The sequence below is a fragment of the Zootoca vivipara genome, chromosome 1, assembly GCF_965207765.1.
Source record: "Zootoca vivipara chromosome 1, rZooViv2.hap1.1, whole genome shotgun sequence".
NCBI classification, from domain to species: Eukaryota; Metazoa; Chordata; class Lepidosauria; order Squamata; family Lacertidae; genus Zootoca; species Zootoca vivipara.
This window is the reverse complement of record NC_142582.1, coordinates 88,513,657-88,528,437: the sequence shown is the minus strand read 5'-3', so window position 1 is coordinate 88,528,437 and position 14,781 is coordinate 88,513,657. Positions and strand designations below refer to the sequence as shown.

The 14,781-nt window shown below is 44.7% G+C and overlaps 1 protein-coding gene across 1 annotated transcript in view; it reads right to left on the bottom strand.

The window, feature by feature from the left end:
- Nucleotides 1-11,226, bottom strand: part of GALNT16 (polypeptide N-acetylgalactosaminyltransferase 16) — a 150,251-nt gene extending 139,025 nt beyond the window's left edge. The window contains exon 1 of the mRNA XM_035113536.3: nt 10,783-11,226. Coding sequence (XP_034969427.3) covers nt 10,783-10,980 — 198 coding nt within the window. The 5' untranslated portion in view covers nt 10,981-11,226. The remainder of the gene's footprint in view (nt 1-10,782) is intronic.
- Between the last annotated feature and the right edge of the window lie 3,555 nt (nt 11,227-14,781).

The following is a 14,781-nucleotide window of genomic DNA, read 5'->3' as shown; positions in this document are numbered from 1 at the left end:
ATTTAAAGTTGGTTCCTGTGTGACTGCCCTGAACGCATCAAGAGAACAAATCACAAATTATTATGAACATGAAATACAAAGGATGTCTGGAGGAACCCTGTTTGCAAATTGGCTTAAAGTTGAACATTTTTACATTCATAATGGTGTCGCTATATCCTCCAACCCTGTGAAGAAGCTCTTTTGTTGCTCACCTCATTTTGATTGTTATTACAGCTAAATCTGTTTTAATCCCTGTTCGCTTATCTGCTGCTCTGTTTTATAGTGTGCTGTTATTTACTTTGGCATTTTATTAGAGTTTTGTGATTTTTATGGTGCTCCTCCCAGACAACTTTCATTAAGGGGCAAGCAATGAATATAATAAATAAATGCAGCTTCTGGTGCTGCTGTCTGTCTGATGTTATAGCTATTATTTTTAATTGTTTTCACTGTTTTTTATAGATTTCATTTATTGTTGTTATCTGCTGTAACCTACCTTGGAAATGAGATGCTGGAAGGTGGGATACAAACACCCTAGATAAACAAGGGGACAAAACAAAATGACTGACAAGGCCACGTTGCAAAGATGGATTATGAAGCACTTACCAGACTCTAGAAAAGGTCCAGAATCTCACCTCATATTTTATATGCATTTATTTTAATAAAGTTTCCTCATAAACCCAAGGCATCTTGCATGTATAATCAAAATAATAGTGATGTGCCAAAGCAATAATAAAAATATTATAAAATCTTGAGGAAGGGGGTCAACTCTTGCTTTATGAAAAGCTTCTGGGGCTGAATTTAAACCAGAGGTTATCAAGGGTAGGGCTCAAAACCTATGGCCAGTTCTATGACTCAGCCTGAAGAAAGCTATTAAGCACTTGAAGAAAACCATGCTCTTGTCATGGGGGGAACCACAGTCAGCTCACACACATCTCGGATTGTGAAGGTAAACCAGAGTGTGGACCCTCCTGGCACTCTTGAGCTCCAATTTTTCATATCTTAGAGTACTGCCAGACAGGAGGCTTAATATTGTATAAGAGTCATTAAGGTATCGTAAATGAGTTATTGGCAACAAGGTTCCCTCCCCCCCCAAAAAAAAAACCTTATTCATTTTTTCCTGGAAAGGGTAAATCCAGATTAAATGGGGAGAAACTGCAGGCTGGCAATTTGATATTGTTGTGTGGATCTGAAAAATAAAAATAAAAATAAAAATTGTTGGATGAAGAGCACACAGTAAACAGCTGCCTGGAAGCATCCTTAAGATACAAAGCGCTGTTTCTTCTTATCCTACAGTGCAAAGGCTTTCAAGAACTTGCTTTCTCACCAAATTTTAGCTGAAATATACATATATTCTTTTCTGTCATACCTGAAGAGAAACACACAGATATATCTCACTTCTAAATAGCTGCTGCTGCCCCCAATGCTTGGGTTAGCTTAGCTCATGTCGTACCACTTTCCTGGAAAGATAGGACAGAACATATTGGTTGCCTTGGCTCCTCAGCATTAATACCTCACAGCTGATTTGATTTTATCCTCCTGTTTCCAGGAAGGGGGGGGTGGGGATGACCAAAGCCACAGTAACTTTGAAGGGGTTTGAAGCAGACAAATACTTGTATTTCACATACCTGTATACAGATTTTAAAATTCACATTTATTTACTGTTCAGTTGTTTATCACACGGCATCCTGCCCTTCCACGGAGCCAAGAAACTCATATTCCATACAACGCTCACAGCCCAGCTCTAACCACAACACGCACTTGCAAAGTATGCTGATTAGATCTGCACCCCGTATTTCAAAATTGTTAATGGCACTGTTGAGATCTGGTTCTCATCCTCTCTCTTTTTCAGAGAAACGAAAATAAAACCTGAACAACTGACCCAGTTCAGCTTTGTTGTTATAGTTGTTGTTTTTCAGATTTAAAACCCCTGCACTTTTTCACAGGCCCTGCAGGTTTGCCTCCCTCTCTCCTCCTCATACGAGGCCGGTTGAGCAATTTCTATTGCCAGTTTCCACTTTTTCAATGTGTGCAAATGTAGGGTTGCCGTATTTCAAAAAGGAGAAACCAGGAAGACCCGCAAATTGTTGAGCTTTTTTCAACAAACCCCAAAGTTGGTGGGGACAAAGTGCCACCTTTCGGAATGCCAATTCCGCCTTTGTAATCCCAGTAATGTCTGGGAAATTCCGAGCATATGGCAGCCCTAGCAAATGTTGTATATTTACGATCTCAGAAAAAAACCAAACCATGAAAGCTTGACTACAGAGCCCTTTCAAGACTCAAAGGAAAAAAGAAGGCAGATCTCAATGGTCTGAAGTCTAGTTAATCTTTCATAAACTATTATTTCAAGCAGCTTTCATGGAATCTGGAGAAAGAGATTTGCTGAGTTTTAAAAACTGCAGTCCAGATCTGAAAGTGCAACAACTGCTTTATTTCTGTTTTGGCCAATACAAAATTAAAAGAAGTATTAAGTATGGGGTGATTTTTTTTTAAAAAAGAAAGCTTTTCATCCACTTGATATTGCTGATTCAGTACATACTGTACATCAGACTAGATCTGGCTAGTACAGAAGTCCCAACCGCACATGACTTGTGTGATGGCGCTCCACACAATTAATGGGAAGCCGAGCTGCAAGACTGAACCCTCCACTGACACCATGCACCACCATGCCTTATCCCACTCCCACAACTTCCAGGCATCCATTGAACATGGGGGACTGAGCAGGGGGAAAGCCTGCAGCTTCACTGCTTGAGATTTCCACACCACCCAGAGATCTACAGATGAAGGATGGTATACAAATTTTAATCATCATCATCCACTGGCCCTCCAGATGGCCTGCTGGACTGCAACTCCCATTATCGCTGAGCACTGGCCAAGCTGGCTGTAGCTGATGGGAGGTAGAAGGCAAATTTGGAGATCTGCAGGTTAGCCAGCCCCGCTGCAAAATTTTCCCTTTTTCATCAAGCAGCCCTTTGCTGCTTTCCCCTGGAGTGACTTTTCTGAGTGGATGATACCTTTTCTAGCTTTTTTGTTTTAACCTTATTTTGCTATGATTGTGGGGTTTCCCACACACACTCAGAAACATGCTGAACATGCTGAAAAAGCCTACAGCTACTTTTAAATATGTATGTATATAAATATTCTAGTCCATATAGGGTGGGTTCTGTTGTTATATTTCCTCCGGTCTGTAAGTGCTCTGTGTGCAGGAATCTTTTAGACAGGGTAAAACTCACAATCTTCAACCTATATACTGAATAGCACCATCCTAGAAACTGTAAAATTCATCTGCATGTGAGTCCAGATAAATACATCTGCTCCTACATACACACATATTGACATGGCAGACCACCTTCCTGGGCCTGACTCACCACTTCCAACTTCAGAAGACTCTCAGTGGAGTGTTTATTTTTAAGAGCGAAGGAATTCATGCATGCATTGCTGTAAAATTGTTTCCCGGCTTCCATTGTTGCTTTTCATCCCTCTTGCTAGAAGAAGAGTTTTCACAACTGATGCTGGGGATGCCTTTTAGACTGGAATGTGTCTCATGTGAACATTTGTAACGAGAGGCAGAAAGTGGAAGAATCCGTTTTAGCTGCAATGCGACTTTGCAAGTAAGTCCGCACAGGTTCTTATCCCCCAGCTCATTCAAAAAGCAACAGCACTTAGCCCCCTTGCACTGTGTGGCCTAGCTCAGTAGCAGAGCATATGATCTGCACACGGAAGAGACCAGGTTCAACCAGGGCACTTCCAGGTAGGGCTGGAACCCCCCCCCCCCGATTGAAGTGCTGGAGAAACAGCACCAGTCAGAAGAGACAAGACTGAGCTATGTAGATGGACCTTTGATCTATCTTTGTATAAAGCAGCTCCCTGCACAGGTTCTTGCACACTGATTCCCCCCCCCCCCCGGGCCAGATGGAGGTGATTCTTCTGGTCGCCTGGATGTGATTCTTACTCACCATAGGTAACCAGGCAGGTGACTCTTGAGAAGCCTGTGCAGTTCAAACTAAGGAGGTGAGAAGTGCCGAAAGCAAATAATAATAATAATAATAATAATAATAATAATAATAATAATAATATTTTTTTATTTATACCCCGCCCATCTGGCTGGGTTTCCCCAGCCACTCTGGGTGGCTTCCAACAGAAATATTAAAATACACTAAAAGCATCACTTGAACAAATAGTGAGACTACGGTTACCAAGCAGCCAAACTAGTACATTCCCAGTTCTGCCATGCCAGTGTTCTTTTCAATAGGAATTTTCACTGGAGTAGGGAATGAACTCAAAAGGACACTAGGCAAAGAAGCACTTTCAACCTGTATCCACTACCTGGCAAGATGTCTTCAGGAGAATAAAAGGCTAAGGAGTAAACCCTACATAAATGCGGAGTGGAGTCCCTTAGACAGTTGCATGGCGCCTAGTACGCCTCCTTCTGGCAACTCCTGCAGCCAAGCTGGTGCCAAATGTATTGCTCTGCTTTCCTTTGGACCACAGCAGCGAGGCCAAGACTTGTCGTCTGGGCAGGCCAGGACCTCCATACACATTGCCCAAGCTTGTGCCCCAAGAAGGTCCTTTCAGTGCTCCTAACGCAGCGGTTTGACTTAACCCCCAGAGGCACACTCTAATGTCTCTTTAGACAAGACAGGTACCACCAACAGTACCGCTACTCCTAAAACTCACTGGCTCCAGACTAAGTGCAATCCTAACTATGTCTACTGTGAAGTAAGTCCAATTGAATTCAAAGGGGTTTACTCCCAGGTACCAAGGGGTTAGGATCACAACTCCAAATTCAAAGCTGTCCTTGGGACTTACAACCCATCAAAAACAGGAAAATTGGACATAGAACTGGCTGCTTGAACAGTGATTGGCTCTTACATTCTAGTAAATCCTCTCCTGTTGTTCTGTAGAGCTGCTAGTTTATTAAGGGAGCTGGAGCAAGACCAGTTTGCAGGAATTGGGAAGTTACATACTCACTTAATCTGTAGACTAGGAAAAAATGGGGCAGGGGAATACAATGTACACTATGAGAATCTACAAAGCAGATGAAAGCAGTCTGACTCTTTCTTTCACTCCCACTTGACCTCCAAGGTATTCTCTTATTTACTACGTATTTAGCAAGGCAGACAGAGATGACTTCCAGACAATTGATTTATTGAGCATTTATCCTGATTTGTTCGCACAAAGTTTGTGGGAAAGTTATACAAGGGCGGCTGTTTATTGAGCTGCCATCTCCATTTCCTTGTAGGGAAGTTATATGACATTGTATGAAGCAATTGTCAACCCCCATTTTCCAGTGCATTTCCCCACTGCTTTCCTTACTGCAAAAAAATTCAGATTCTTTTTCTGGGAAGAGGATTTGTTGCACAAGAATGCCAAATCCATTTCAACAACCCGAATCTGCCAGAATTCACTTACCGGTAAATCCTACCCAGAAAATAGTGGCAGTCTGGAAGCGCCCTTGTAATCTTTGGCCCCCACCCTGCTTCCCCTCCCCTCCCTGGGCTTATTGACCATTCATCCGGATTTGTTTGCACAAAACTTGCATGGAGGTTATACAATGTCTATCCTTTATTGAGCATTTATTCTGATTTGTTTACGGGGAGGTTATATGGCGATGAGTAATCATCCCATTGCACAGACACCATATATCTTCCCATCAATCAATCACATATCTAACTATTTTTTTTACTGCATTTCCCCTTCACTTTCCTAGCCCCAAAAACCCGCTTTTTTAATAAAAAAAATGGATTTGTTGCACCAGAGTGACAGAACACTTTAATCCGCTTTAATTGCACAAACTTATATTTCCAGTACTGTATGCGACTGATTTAATTTCTTGCACAAATCACTGACGGCCTGGAGGCGACCCTAGACTCTTTGCCATTCACCTCCTATTCGAAGAGAGAAAGTACTCAAGTGGGCAGTTAATAGCTCATAAAGCTTTCATCACACTTAACATTCAGGAATCAGAATGGGCAGAAGAGCAAAGAGACCCTGTTCAGAGCTAGAAAAAAAGTCAGGAATAGCAGCTTTTCTTTCTAGTCTGTTACTGGGGTCCTTTCTATGCAATGCTCTGAACAATATGCTCTGGAGGGGGCAGTGTGAAAAGGGCAGTGGTGGATTTGAGTTCACTCAGAAGGGACGGGCTCTATCCTGCCTCTGCTCCCTGACCCATCACAGCTCCATGTTAGAGCTTAGGCAGAAGGTCCCAGATTCAATCCCACACAGGGTCTGGAATGGTTCCTGCCTGAAACCCTGGAAAATCACTGCTGGTCAGTGCTCACAATTGATAGACCAATGGTCTCATCCATTATAAGGCAGCTTCCTATGTTCTGCCAGAACATATGTTCGGACAGTTTTTACCTTGCCTCTGCTTGTCGATGACCGGACCCCTGGCCTCCTCCAGAGGGTCAGTCTTTTTGAATTAAAAATTAGCCACCCTGTCTAAAGGCCCAGCTGCACTGTAACACCAGTGAAGAACAATGACTCCCTCCAAAAATATTGGGAACTGTAGTTTGCTATGGATGCTGAAAGTTGTTAGAAAACCCCTATTCCCCTCACGGAGCTATAATTTATAGAGTTCACTAAGAAGAGGGATTGACTGTTAACATGTCTGGAGAGATATTGGGGTTCAATACCCAATGTCCTGCAGGTTCAGCCTATAAGGCCAAGAGAATCCAGACACTCTGTCATTTATTTAGGCACTGCAAGACCAGTGTGGCATAACCTCAACCAGCAAATAGATGAGGGGTGGACTGACAATTGGAGTCTGGATCTTATTGGCTGTCCTGGTTGAACCCACAGGGTACTGGGTATTGAACTTTAATATTTCCCCCCAGCAAAACCACTCCGAAACTGCAACTCTGCAAGGGGAACAGGGGGCTCCTGACAACTCACAAAACCATTAACAGACTACAGTTCTCTTGATTCTTTGGAGCAAGACATCGCCTTTTAAGTGGAATGAAACTGTTTTAAATGTATAGTGCAGATGGGGCCTGAGACTGGGGGAAAAGAGTCTGGGATTCACACCGAAGTGTGAACAGAACAAGTACCTAATGTGTTGAGAGCTAAAGGCCTCAAGTTCTCAAAACATGAAGATCACCCTACTGCCCATTCAAGAAAAACAGAAGACAAAGGTGCCATTCCTTCCCCATCTGTTCTGTTCTGCTCACTTGCCTTTCCGCTTTGAGATTTGCTTTCCAGCCTATCTACTTTCCCCTCCCACATCAAGCAATCTGGTGACCAATGGAGCTGCTTGTTATTCACATTACATCCCAGTACAGTCCCATTACCAACTCACTACATTGCCAAATCAATAAAAGCACAACTGCTTGAGGTCATGGCAGCAGGAATATGGCATTTTTATTGGCTTGATGCTTACAGCGGTAGCAGACAATGTTGTGGAAACTACGCCGTGTATGCACTGGAGGGGGCAGGGACACAGCCGTTCATAAAAGAGTCTCTATCTCTCCACTCTGCTTCATGAAATAAAGTGATCACTGGTCAAGTTCAGAAAGAATATATCACCAAGATTGCATTACAGAGAATATGTTGCTACATACTTCAAAATCATCCTTATTTCTATCCCTCCCCCCCGCAAAATGAAGCAAGTATGAGGAGCAGGCATACCATCAACTCAGATACTTAAGGGAGTGAGGGAAAAGGTAGAAATGTCTCTGTTTCAATAGGTGTGAAGAGTAAACCCTGCTTACATCCAGCAATAATAATAATCCTACTACTGCATCTTACTACATTTGCAATATTACTCTGTCAATGCTATTCTACTTTGCATAAACTTAAAATTACACCCGCTTGCAAGTGTACCTTTTGCACGCTTCTGTGCAGTCCATATTGTAATAACAACATAACCCTTTTCACCACCTTCCATACAAAATCTTCAGAGAAATATTACGGCCATCCACATGAAATATAAACCATTCCTGTGTCATACAATATATATTACTTTGCTGCCTGGTTCTGAACACAAAAATAAATGGAGGCGCAATTGTTTCCCAAGGTTGCTGGGTGTTCCTCAAGAATATACCGTACCAAAGGGCTAAGAAATGCCACATTTGTGTTCCATGGAGGTGCATGTGCTAAATCCTTAGACCACAATAGTACCATGTTCCTGGATATATGATGATAGCAATAGAGGGAAATCATCATACTATAGTATACTATATATATATATATAGTATATATATATATATATATATATATATATATATATATATATATATATATAGTGTGTACTATAGTACCCAAGTGTTTGGAACATTAAAAACTATTCCCCAGAGTTTATTAGACCCATTCTACAGCTGAGACTCAGCAAGGAAGGCAGCCCCATCCTTGTCACTGACAAGTCTAAGACCCACCTCCTAAACATCCAGTGCCTTCACTTTTAAGGCCCACAATGTGTTTTCATTTCTTTTATTTCACATTCATCTCTTCATCCAGGAAATAATTTGATACACAGATTAAATGACGTACTGCAATTTCTAAAGTGCTTTTAAGCCAGGTCATCCCAAAAATGTTCTGTTAGTTTTATTAGAATGTATTTCTTTTATCTTAGGATATTTTCCAGCCTGAACAAGAGGCAGCTTTCTTCTGGCAGAAGGAAGCCTTCATCTAGCAGAGATGAAAGGCTTCTATGATTTCCCTTCACACAAGGGAGAGCAGGAGCCTCCTCGCATCGCAACAGCATGATGGGAGGGTCACCAAGAGCAAAGTGCAGCTCTTTGCAAAGGGGACTGTTGATACAGTACCCTGTACAACAGACAGAATCCAGAGGCTGCCAGCTAGTTTGAATGTATGCATAGAATTTTGCACAGAAAGAATATGCAAAAGACCAAGAATGCCTCATCATAGTTTTGACCATTGAGCAAGCAGGGATTCTTGTGCTCTGAACAAGTGAAGCTGTGGTTTGACTTAGTTTGCACATTCATATATTTTTGCCATTGTGGCAGCTAGTCCTGTATGATCAGCTAAACATGTAGGAACTGTTAGTGGGTTTTCTCTGAGGGCATCTTCACACATTACAAATGAAGCAGTTTTCTATTTGTGGTGTGGCGGTTAGAGTATTGGACTTAGCCATGAAGCTCACTAGGTGACCTTGACCAGTCCCCCCCCCTCTATCTTTCAGCCTCGTCAACTTCACAGGGTTGTTGTGACTCAAGGATAAAGCAGAGGGGATGGAACAATGTAGCTACATTGAGCTCCGAAGAGAAGTAGAGATATAAATGGCGTGATTACATTTATATCCTGTGCTGTCTATCCTGGATGGCAGCCTCTCTCCAGAGCACCGGGCAGGTGATGTTCCCAGCCCTGCCACCTCTTTTACTTTAACTGGAGATGCTAAGAATTTAGCATGGAACCGTCTGCATGCAAAGCACACTGCTGAGCACTCCTCTCTGCTACTGAGGAGTAGAGAAAAAAAGAAACTGTGTGACTCATTCATTGCACACACAATGAGATCTGTAAATCTTGGGACACTCTGGAGCTCGTGGCAAGCCTCATCTCACACATCTCAGTAGAAGTGAGGAAGGAATAAATCCAAATCAACTGGATAGCGCCTCTTTTTTTTCTCTTGGTATGAACTAATACCCAGCCCATTTGATGGCCACTTTTGACATGAATGTTACTAGTGAATATGCCTGATGTCAGACCCGTGTTCATCTGGTTCCCCACTACTAACATAATGCCAAAAGCACCAGCATGAGGACCTCACCTTGCATCAGATGGACTTTCATAGCAGGGCACAGGATCCCTCTCTCCTTTGGCTGCCACATTGCTAGCAGCGATTCAGAGCCCCAGGCGGAATCCCAGCTTGCAAAGGAACATCCCAACTGGCCCTTAAGGACCCAACATTTCACAGCTGGGGAAGCCAGCCAAATCGAAGTATTGCCAATTTTGACATGACAGCCTCTCCTGCCTGCAGACACACAGATGCCTCTTTCATCTGCCAGAGAAGCAGGAGCAAGACTTCCATCAGCCCCTCCAAAGCTGCTCACACCGAACGCAAGAACATCACCATCCCTCCTCCCCAGTCCTTAACAGGTCAAAGACCCTAGAATCCGCACAGGCGCCTTCCTTTTGTGAGCCACTAACTCCAGCCCCATTTGCAACAGGCGCCCTCCTCAATATTTATGATTGCATTTATCCTTCGCTTTCCGCAAGGCGCCTCAATTAAGGCGGCGCACAAAAGACGTGCATCTTTCGCAATGGCCGGATCCGGATTGCAAAGCCACCTCTTTCCCGGAGCTTGCTGCTCTTCCTCCCCCCCCCCCCCGCCTCGCCCCTTAGCAAGAAAAGAAATCCCGTTGTTCTTAACCAGAGGAGCTGAGCTGACCCCGGGGGCAACTCGGCGGCCAAGGCTCCCCGCACTTTCCGGAGGGAGCTTTCTGCTCTCCTCCCGCCACTCCGTAGCTCTTCCCCGATTGTAAATGCTGCCATGGTTACCCAAGCAAGAATGCGAGAATAAATACAAAAGCCCGCCATGCAAAGGCAACTCTTCCTCCGTTTTCGTTTCCCGCTCCTCCATCTCTCCCCCCCCCAAAAAAAATCCATTCAAGCAGCCGCTGCCAATCTCTCCGCAAACGAGATTAATGCTCCGGCGGCGCCGAGCATCCCTCGCGCTCCCTGCGCAGTCGAGCAGCAGCAGCCGCCGGAGCAGCAACCCGAAAGCGAGCTGCGCCAACGCAATTGCACCGCGCTCGCCGGCGCGGAGGGTTTGTTGCTGCTGCTGCTGCGAGGATGAGGATGAAACCAAAGGTCACCCCCCTCTGGAAGATCACCGTGCCACACACTTACGATGAGGGGGATAGTCCTCTCTTCTTTGTGGATCTCGGCTTTGCCCGTGGATCTCTGCCCATTCCTGCCGCCGCCGCTGCTTGGCGATCGGCTGGATGCAGCTGAATGAGGCTTGTTGTCCTGCCACAAGTAATAGAAAGTGCCCAGGATCCAGGCTACGGTCAGGATGGCGATGGCATTAGCCCGGATCCTCCTCATGCTGAGAGACCCGGAGTAAACTGAGAAAGCGGGATCTGGGAGTGGGGTGGGGATCAGATGTATGAGAGGTGCGGGGGGGGGGAGAGAAGAGACTGATGGGGGGGAGTGGTGATAGGATATTCTCTCTCTCTCTCTCCCTCTTATTTGGCTGGCTCGTACAGTCACAGCTGTTTGTTTTAGCTCTTGTCTCACTGCTCAGTCCTGCAGAGCGAAGAGAGCGAGCGAGCGAGAGCTCTTCAGGGTCCTAATGCCCTTTTTAGCAGCTACATATATATATATATATATATATATATATATATATATATATATATATATATATATATATATATATATATATATATATATATATTCATCCCTTAACAGACCATCCTACAGGGGGCAATCTAGCTTAGCATTTCCGACTGGCTCAGAGGGACAGGGCCCAGCATTTATGCCCTCCATTTTATTAATCTTTTTAGCACCTGCCTTTGGCATTTTAAAAGAGAAGGGGGCATATTTCCCTTTGTGAGTTGTATTTTGGGGGAGCTTTGTGATAGTTTCAAGGCCCCATGGGGGAGGGGAGGGTGCAAAGAGCGCAGTGGGCTTTGCTTACCGTACTCATAAAGCAGCAGGAAGCGATTCATTCGTTCGTCATCCCATAAGCCTGAGTCATAGCTGCCAAGTTATCCCTTATTTTAAGGGATTTTCCCTTATGCTGAATAGGCTTCCTCGCGAGAAAAGGGGAAACTTGGCAGCTATGGCCTGAGTAGCGCCGCTCCTCGATTGTGAACACAAATTTGACACTATTTGCATGCAGTTTGTTTTAAATCTGGTGCTGCTGGACATGTTGCATTTCCCAGCATGTCAGGGACTGCATCTTACCCAGCAAACACAAATATTTAAAATCATAGAATCGATAGAGCTGGAAGGGCCCCGGGGGTCATTCAGTCCAACCCTCCCTGGCAGATGTCTGACCACCCTGTGCTTAATAGCTCTAGTGAAGAGCAGCCCACCACCTCCCAAGGCAGTCTGTTCCATTGCAAAACAAATAAGTCCCTCCTAACATTTCACTGATATCTGGATATCTGCTTCCCTGCAATCCACCCAGTGGTTCTAGCCCTGCTGCTTGGAACAACAGTGCTTTTTTCCTTAAAAAAATACTGCCCCTCAATGAGGCCAAACTTAGAGCCACAAAATGTTTAGGGGTGTGTGTACCCCTGCGTCCCCCCAGAAAAAAAGCACTGATAAGCCTATTCCATCTTCTTGCATGCCAGTCCTTTCAGATATTTGAAGACTGCCATCGTGCCCCCTTAATCTTGGTTCTCAGACCTCTTAACATCCTAGCTTCTCTTCTCTGGCCACAGGAGATTTGAAAACATGAGAGATTGTGGGGAGGGATTTTGCCTCTTGGAAGATGAATCATGCAGAAAGCCTTGCCGTCACACTTTTGATGTGCCCTTGCAACCCCAACATTGGGGGGGGGAATTAAATACCAGAACTGCTGTTCCCACCAAGGTAACAAGAACATCCGAGGAAAACAACACTATTAGAGGGGGGGGTGTCGCTTGCAGCCTGGTTTGTCATTGATAAATGCACTTATAATTCCAGCCCTGGATTTCTGCAAAGAGGATGAAAGTGAAATCTTGATGTCCCTTGAAATTATGTATGTTATGACCATGGAAAATCTAGCCATCCTGCTAGAATGAAAAAGCGTCAACACAGGTATTAAAATGTGCTTTGAAAGGGAACAGGACATGACCGTGTTGCAGACAGAATGGCCCCTTTTGTGAGCAATTGTGGTATTGATGATTCAGTAGGAATGATTCAGACTCCTGTCTCAGCTAGAATTGACTGCGCAAACAAACACCCCAGGAGGATGACATTAGATGCAGAGTGGCAGGGAGAGGCAAGTTCTGGTGGATCCTTGTATTCATAAAACTTCTGTTACACCTACTAGGAACACGGAGTCAGTCTGAACATCCTAGTCAAATGCTCTTGAGTTGGGCTGTGCAAGTTCTAGTTGCTCAGCCCAACTCCTTTGCCCAAAAGACTTTGGTGGGAGCTGCTGCTACCTAGCAACAACAACAAAAAGGGGGGAGAAGCTAAAGATGGAGAAATTAAATGCTTCCTGCTTAATCCTGGTTCCATATGGACACTCTGTACTTTTTGTTCCTATACTAGATGAGAGTGTGGCTTTATTATGATAATCTTTTGATAGCTTCTTCAGGCTATATGGGTCAGAATCCACTAAAACAGGGGTGTGGAACGCCAGTTGTTGTTAGAGACCTGCTCCCATCATCCCTGTCCTATGGCCCCACTGATTGGGGCTGAAGAGAGTTGGGGGGGGGTCACAGTTTTCTTAGCCCTGCGGTAGAACTTTCTCCTCAGCACGCATAATCAAAACAATTGGGGAAAGTGCAAGAGCCTGGCTGTTTCAATTCAAGAGGACTCACGCAGAAAACTTTCCCAGGGAATTGTGCTCACAGTTATTATTTCTAGGCCCTATGGCTGCAGTTGAATATTTATTTTTAAACACTAAAACTTGAAGAATGCAGATATTCTGCATGTAATGTCATGGTCCCGTATTCCCTGAGGCCTTGCTGTGCTAGCAGCATGAGGGCAGTTTGGGGTGGGGGGTGGGGAGTTCCTGTATCTCATGATGGACAACAGCTTCGGAATATGGTAACTGTACTTCATCCCAAAGGCACACTGGAAGGGAGGGGTGTTATTGATGTGGTTTTTAATCTGCGGTTAGGGGCCTATGTCAGTCAGGAGGTGCAGTCCACGGGTGGGGTGCAGAATTAGAGAACAGCGCAGTAAGGAACTCCAACCAGCAGGCGGCAGGAGAGAGTTTGTAGTAGAAACTGGGGTGCATTGCAAGAGGGAACTCCAGCAAGTGGCAACAGAGAAGCTTCTGCAGCTCCAAGCCAGTAAGAATGGCTACACCTGCTCAGGTGGATATTTCGGAAATCCAAGTGAAGTTTAGCAATCCCAATTGAGGATGTGCAATACCCATGACAAGCAAGACCAGAGTGCAGTCAAACCATGGGAGATGAATCTCACCTTATTCTTATTATTTGTATCCCGCCCATCTGACTGGGTTGCCGTAGCCGACAGGTGTAAAAGCACAATAAAACATCAAACATTAAAAACTCCCCTATCTGATTTGTAATGAGCGAGCTTCTGTCTGTGGAGTGAGCTGAGGAGAATTTTGGTAAGCCAAGACAAGAGAGCAGGACAGACACAACTCCAACAAACAAGTAATGACTGTTAATCTGTTAAATTAACACCAAATGACACCTTGTAGCCCAAGGGGGGGGTGGAGAAACTTTTCCGCACCAAGGGCCACATTCACATATGAGCAAGCTCCCAGGGGCCTCTTTGTGGTGGTGGATGTGGTCAGAGGCAAAAGTGGGCTGGGCAACAGCTGTGACTCTTACCTCGTGCCGTTGTCCACATACCAGCCATGCAAAAGGCAAATGTTTCTACACACCTGTACACTCTTACCTCTCCATCCTCCCTCCAGGCAAACAAGAGGCGTGATCACAGTTCCAGCATACATTCCAGCCACAGAAGAGCACTTGAAAAGGGATGGAGCAGGGCCAGGGAGTCCTGAGGGACAGATAGGGAAGCCTGAGTCCCGCGGGGGCTTTTCTGGGCTCTGGGCCTGCAGTTCCCTCCCCATGTTTTAGCCTGAAATGCCTTTTACAGTTACTGTTTTGCTATCCTGGCAGGAGACGGTCAATTTTAGATCAAGTACCCATTTCAGAAAAGGCAGGTTTACTTTTGAAATATATATAAGGGAAATGAAAATAAAATAAA